Source organism: Leptodactylus fuscus, chromosome 5, assembly GCF_031893055.1.
Source record: "Leptodactylus fuscus isolate aLepFus1 chromosome 5, aLepFus1.hap2, whole genome shotgun sequence".
Taxonomy (NCBI): Eukaryota; Metazoa; Chordata; class Amphibia; order Anura; family Leptodactylidae; genus Leptodactylus; species Leptodactylus fuscus.
Genome location: NC_134269.1, coordinates 191,682,330 through 191,688,587, shown reverse-complemented (window position 1 = coordinate 191,688,587; position 6,258 = coordinate 191,682,330). Strand labels below are relative to the sequence as shown.

At 44.5% G+C, this 6,258-nt stretch overlaps 1 protein-coding gene across 1 annotated transcript; it reads right to left on the bottom strand.

Moving 5' to 3' along the window:
- Positions 1-423: 423 nt before the first annotated feature.
- Positions 424-5,368, bottom strand: RPS14 (ribosomal protein S14). The gene is made up of 5 exons (XM_075274946.1): positions 5,306-5,368; positions 4,293-4,443; positions 4,013-4,174; positions 839-915; positions 424-538 (listed from the first exon to the last, which is right to left on the bottom strand). The coding sequence occupies exons 2-5, from the start codon at positions 4,439-4,441 to the stop codon at positions 471-473; spliced, it is 456 nt and encodes a 151-aa protein (XP_075131047.1). The 5' UTR covers positions 4,442-4,443; positions 5,306-5,368; the 3' UTR covers positions 424-470.
- Between the last annotated feature and the right edge of the window lie 890 nt (positions 5,369-6,258).

Here is a 6,258-nt window from a genome sequence, read left to right as displayed (position 1 = left end):
ATTTCAGATTGTTGAAATCTATGTGGGGCCATGTCTGCAGCCATTTTACATTCTTTTGTTTAGAGAGCTCAGCCCCCCTCAGCCTTAATGAGATTCGACTCCTCTCCAGTTTCATATCCATTAGCCACGCGCCAGACCTATTTTACAACTTTGCCACCAACGTTATGCTAATTCTACTAGTCCAACCAGTTCTTAGTCTATACAATATGGTGACACTTAGAGCGGATCGCACACACACTAACCAGCAGCATTGAAGTGCTTAAACAAGTTCCAGTATTATTACTATTCTGGCAAGTAGATTTTCCAGGTCCGGGCGACCACCTCAATGTGCATACTAATGCAGATATTTACTCTATCATGTTTTATATTGGTGCATTGCCCCTCCCCCCAATGAATATACAGCATAGTAAAACAAAAGGGACATTTCTTTTGGTCGGATATTTTATTAACAATTGAACAAAGCTGGATAACTACAGACGACGACCACGGCGACCACCCTTTCTGCGGGTGCTGTCTGATGGGATGGGTGTCACATCCTCTGGAAAAAAAATAAATAAATAAAACATTAGAAGTGGACAGTAGAAATACACACACAATTCCAAGTCTACGGGACTGATGAAGGCCAAGTGATTAGGTTCGGTCAGTCCAAAATATGCAGTCAAATGAATGGGACTGAGCTGCATGCACATGGCCCTAAGATGTGATTTCCTTGTCTGAGAAGAGGACAGGCAGCTTTCTTAAAATTAGCCATGTTTCCTGAACCCGTATAACCCCTTTAACTGTTTACTGCATTCAAATATAAAAGTCATATTCTAAGGAATAAAATGCAAGTCCTTACCAATGCGGCCAATTTTCATGCCAGAACGAGCCAGGGCTCTGAGTGCAGACTGGGCACCAGGTCCAGGGGTCTTGGTCCTAAAAAATAAACAATGGTAAATTTGTTGCCACTGAAGTAACGTCAAACTAGTCATTTAACCTCCCTTATTGCCAAGAAGGGGCACCAAGTCTGCTTAAAGAGAACCATTCATGTCCTGGCAGATGGGCGGTATTATATGCACCACTAGAGAGCTGACAGTTTTGCCAGTATGTACCTAGGTGCCAGAGATATCAGTACTGTTAGTTTCGGTACAGATATCCCTCCACTGTCAGAAGGGCAGGTTTTACAGCTTAGAGTCATCATAGATGTTAGGCTGTAAAAGCAGGACATTCTGACAAGAGAGATATCAAGTACTGAAAGTAATGGTACCGATATTGCTGCTTGTATGCACCCAGGTGCCAAAGCTGACACTGCGCTGAATTCAATGCTTTCTAGCAGTATATAATACTGTCCATCTCAGAGGAAAAGAAAGGTCCTCTTCAAGGAGCCAACACATCTCAACAGGTAGCCTGCAGAGTCTTAGACCATACATGCACTGACGAATGCTGAAAGACAACTGTGCAAATAAGTTCTCCTATAGGGAAAGGAACAGGCATCGATTTATAGGGAGCCATCTTCCAAACTGTGGCACTAGAGCAAATTTTCTCCCCCCCCCATCTAGATGAACATATTTGCATATTTTGATACAACAACCCTTAAGAGAACAGAAATAAACATGACAACCCCGATGACTGGATGACTTATGCACAAAGACAGAGGTATCTCAACAGCTCCATAGAAATGTGTATCAAAGACCTGGAAAAGGGAATGCAAATACAACTTAGACTTAATAGCCGGATTAATGAAAACTGTCTCTAGTGCCACCTACAGGGAGGCAGCTCAAGTCTTGTGGCATGAATTACAGAAATATATTGCCTAAACAATTCTGTTGCTGCACCCATAAGAGAAGAGATATCTTACCCCTCACAAATTTGCACTTAGTGTCATAACTGACCTCCTCCAGCTTTACACACAACATGTCTCTCTCATGCAGATTCCATGGAGGGGGGACATGTTCTGTGCAAAGCTGGAGGTCAGTTTTGAAACTGTAAATGCAAGTTTGTGAGAGGTAAAAATACCAGGCCTATGACCACAGGTTCATGAAAAAAAATAAATATGAATGTGAGCGTCTCCATTGTCCACAGTAGATTCATATGCTGTCCATTTTTTCCCCCAGACAGCGCAGCCGCCAACATTAGACTGAGCAACAGCAAGAACATGTATCAAAAGGATGTGATATCCAGGGTCTGAGCTTAAGAAGGGGGCTGTACCAGGACCAAGACAGGTTAGATTATTTTTACTCTATCAAAAAATCCCTGGAACAGTAAATACAAATGAGCTTCTGGTCCAGATTTCTCCTACAGAATTTATAACTTGTGTATACTATGCTATATGGAGTAAGGCACTTTCCCTAGTGTGTACCAGATATCATTCTACACTATAAAGTAGAGCTTTTCTGGAGTTTTAGGGCATGACTAACACAAGAAACCTAAAAATGTCAGACACACCAGCAAAGGCGTTCAGTCTATGTTCACATCTACGCCAGGGTGATGCAGTAGCCACCTGAAAATCGTGAGAGGAAGAGTCCTACATGCAGGACTTTATAACAACGGACTTCATGCGTTCCTGCAGTGTTAGCCATCTGCTTCTCCTTCAGAAAACATGAGCATTATAGGAAGGCAACACTAGTGTGACTGTAACCATATCTAAGCTGAAAACAAAGACTTCACACCACATAGAAACTAAAGCGCCAATGGCATTTACAGGGGAAACCGTGACACATCCAAACCCAGATCACACAGGAGTCCATTTTCATACAGTTTCCTAGGAAGTATTGCTCCTATGGCTAGGAATATGGCCATAAACATCTTGTGCTTTAAATATGTATTAGGGCTGTCTGAATGCTGCCTTAGGTGAAGGTCAGGTGGCAAAAACTGAAGCCAAGTATCTTGTGTACAAACTCTGCAGCTTCCATCTGTTTCCTATTGAAAACAATGGTGGACAGAATCAAGGCTAAATTCACTGCTGATTTTTGGGCAGAATCTGCCTTTTTTAAAAAAAAAAAAACAAAACAAAAAAACAAAACCCCAAACAATCAGGTGAATGTGCCTGAACAGCAAGATGGAAGCTTCTTTTTTCTGTTAGCCTTCTAGTGAAACAAATGTGAGAGTCTGCGGGTGTTTATTGCCGTAAATTATGAGACCAAATCTGCCTCAAAATGAGATCAAACTTCACTGTGTAAACATGCCTCTAACTTTCTACATCAGCTGGAGCTCTGCAAGTTAAACTAGAACCTTCCAAACCCTTCATCACTCACTCCAATCCATGGCTGACCAGGTCATCTCTAGTATGTTAGCCATCTCTGATGAATAACCCAAACTAAACAGAACCAAGGGACTAGCGCGGAGCTTAATAGCTTTGTGGCAGCGCTCCGCTATGGCCAGGCTGTGCACACACTACAGAGTGATGACTGCATTGGTAAGACCATTCTCAGTGTCTGCCATGGACATGAGATTTTTCTACAATTTCAATAGATCTATATTTCTTATAAACACAGACAGCATGTAATCTGTGCACAGGCAGCCATTGCCTACATGGCAGAACGCTACACGGAATACAGCCCATATACTCTCCTAGAGGAAATCTTACAGAAGAACACTAGCACACTGCATATAACCACACGCTTTAAACCTTGTACAGTACCCCCCCCCCCCCCTTAGTGGTAGGGAGAGAAGGCTGCACTAGTTGTATCCCAGCAGCACCTTACCTCACCATCCCATTCAGTACACATGCAATCTTAGATGCACCAAGCGTGTGGGTATGGGGGAGAGCTGTAGGATCACAACTTTTTTTTTAGGTGTAATGTCTAACTCAGCTTAGGAACATGGAAAGAATATGCAAATCTGACTTCCATGATGCACTGGCATCCTAATTACATCATGGAAGTCAGATTTGCATATTCTTCCCATGTTCCTTTGCAGTGGAGCGCTCATGGTTTAATAAGACCTCCACACACCTAAATAGTGGTTCTCTCTCTATGGAGTGACGATATCCTTTCAACTACTTCAGCTTAGTCATCATGCGTTTAGCCATTACCTGTTTCCACCAGTGGCACGCAGCTTGATGTGAAGAGCAGTGATGCCAAGCTCCTTGCACCTCTGGGCAACATCTTGAGCAGCCAACATAGCAGCATAAGGGGAGGACTCGTCTCTGTCGGCTTTCACCTTCATCCCACCGGTCACACGGCAGATTGTTTCCCTACAGAAGTAAATATATGTTAAGGACATAGGGACTGGCAGCAGTACAGACATTATGCCCATCCTACTGATACCCAAGGTTACACCATTTCCTGTAACTGGCAACACTGGTGACTTACTTGCCGGACAGATCGGTCACGTGTACAAATGTGTCGTTGAAGGAGGCGAAGATGTGGCAGACTCCAAAGACATTCTCTCCCTCTGCCACCTGTGGGCCCAGGCTGATGACCTGCTCTTCCTTCTTTTCCTTACCCTTACGTGGAGCCATTTCTAGGAAAGAATACAAGATAAATCATTAACACATCTTAGATCAGTGGTCCCCAGCCAGTGGCCTGCAAATCCCCCTCCCCATCTTGGTGGTCTCCATGGAAGTCCTCAGTTATAGCTATAAGCAAAGACAACACCCGGTAATACTGAACAAATGTCCGACCCTCTTACCAGAGGCAGAATAGAGGAGGACAGGTATATAAACATAGCTCATAGTGAGCAAGTGGCTGGGGGTGAGGGGGCTATAAACAGCTCCAGTGCCTGTACACAGGCCCTATATACACAGCCCAGGGCCCATGTGCCGGCCACTGGGAGAAAAACACAACCAGCTATGTATGGCAAACTCACATCCGTAATAGAAATAACATATATTCTATCTATATACACAGACATTGCCATAGACCTACATATATCTTATATGCACACAGATGTAGCAGAGCCAAGTTTGTGACCGAGCTGTTCCTGCTGTATACTAGACTCCAGATCTACCGTGTAAGGCCAAACACTGCGCTCTAGAACGTGTAGTGTTTGCTATTACAGAGCACCATATATATATATATATATATATATATATATATATATATATATATATATATATATATACACACAGCACTACATACAGCAGCCACCCCCGCCCGGTGTGCGGACTGAGCAGTACTCCAGAGCGCGGCAGTGCCGGGGCCTCCTCCATTACAGCCAGTGCAGAGTATAAGCTCCTATATCAGCCGTCCTGCAGCCCCCGGCCCTCATACACCCCGGTGCACAGAGCAGTCATCCCCCTTATCCCCAGCCCCGGTACATGGCCGCCGGGCTCCCGCCGTTACTGAGGATTGATTCGGATTTCGGTCCCCGGCCCCGCACTTACTGCTACGTCTTCTCGTGGAGCCGCTACAGGAAAGGAAGGAAGTTGGGCTGCGGGGGCAAAGGTCACTCGCCTCACCGGAAGTGATTGCACGCAAGCTGCTGGGGTCAGGTGACAAAACAGCAGTAAAGCGGGCTACTTCCTGTCACAAGATGGCGAGTGTGGCCGTGATATCCTCCGAGCTGAGGGACTGAGTGAATTTAATACTGTTAAAAAAAAAAGTCTCAGTGAAAAGAGCTCTGAAACTGTTTGCCAGAAACAAAGATGGTGGCTGTGGAGGGAAGGGGGAGGGTCACGTTAGGAATCTCGGTCACATAATGAAGGCTTACTATATGGAACTACTGTTATGCTGCCCTCTATTGGGAAGCACCCTGAACATCATGCCCGACTTTCCCAGAAGTCCGCAGCCTAGAGAGAACTGATTTGGTAGAAGTGAGAGGCTGAGAGACCAGATTATGGGGATAATGTCACTCCTTAGGGAGACCTTGCAGTGGAGCAACTATGGCTGTATAAGTCTCCACACACCTTAAAAGGTGGTCTCTCCATAAGGATGGACGTTATCCCCATATATGGAACTAGTACTTGTTGCCTATAGTAACCAGAGTCTGCTTTTTCATTTCTCTTGCCCAAGTATAGTGAACTATGAAGTGGAATCGGTTATGGCAAAGCTTTCACCAAAGCGTCCTGGTGGTGTAGGGTTAGGGGTTGTCACCAAAAATATACCAACCAGGGTTAATAAGGCATGGTTTAGAGGCGCAGCATTACAAAGAGTTTTTTTTTGGGGGGGAAATCACATTTTGCAATAGTATGGAACTTTGTGAAAACAATATAAGCATACCTCCCAACTTTCAAAGGACAGAAAGAGGGACAAAACAAGCTGTGGCAAATTTAGCTCTGCCCACTTCTAAATTGACTCCTCCCATTTCAATCCATTTCTCTTTATGCTCCCCATACAA

Bases quoted from the DNA above. Each gene is read 5' to 3' on its own strand.
- RPS14 (XM_075274946.1), bottom strand. From the start codon at position 4,441: ATGGCTCCACGTAAGGGTAAGGAAAAGAAGGAAGAGCAGGTCATCAGC. The intron at 916-4,012 runs GTAATGGCTAAA...TTTATTTTTTAG, and splicing joins CGTGCCACTGGTGGAAACAG to GACCAAGACCCCTGGACCTG. The intron at 539-838 runs GTAAGGACTTGC...TTTTTTTTCCAG, and splicing joins CATGAAAATTGGCCGCATTG to AGGATGTGACACCCATCCCA.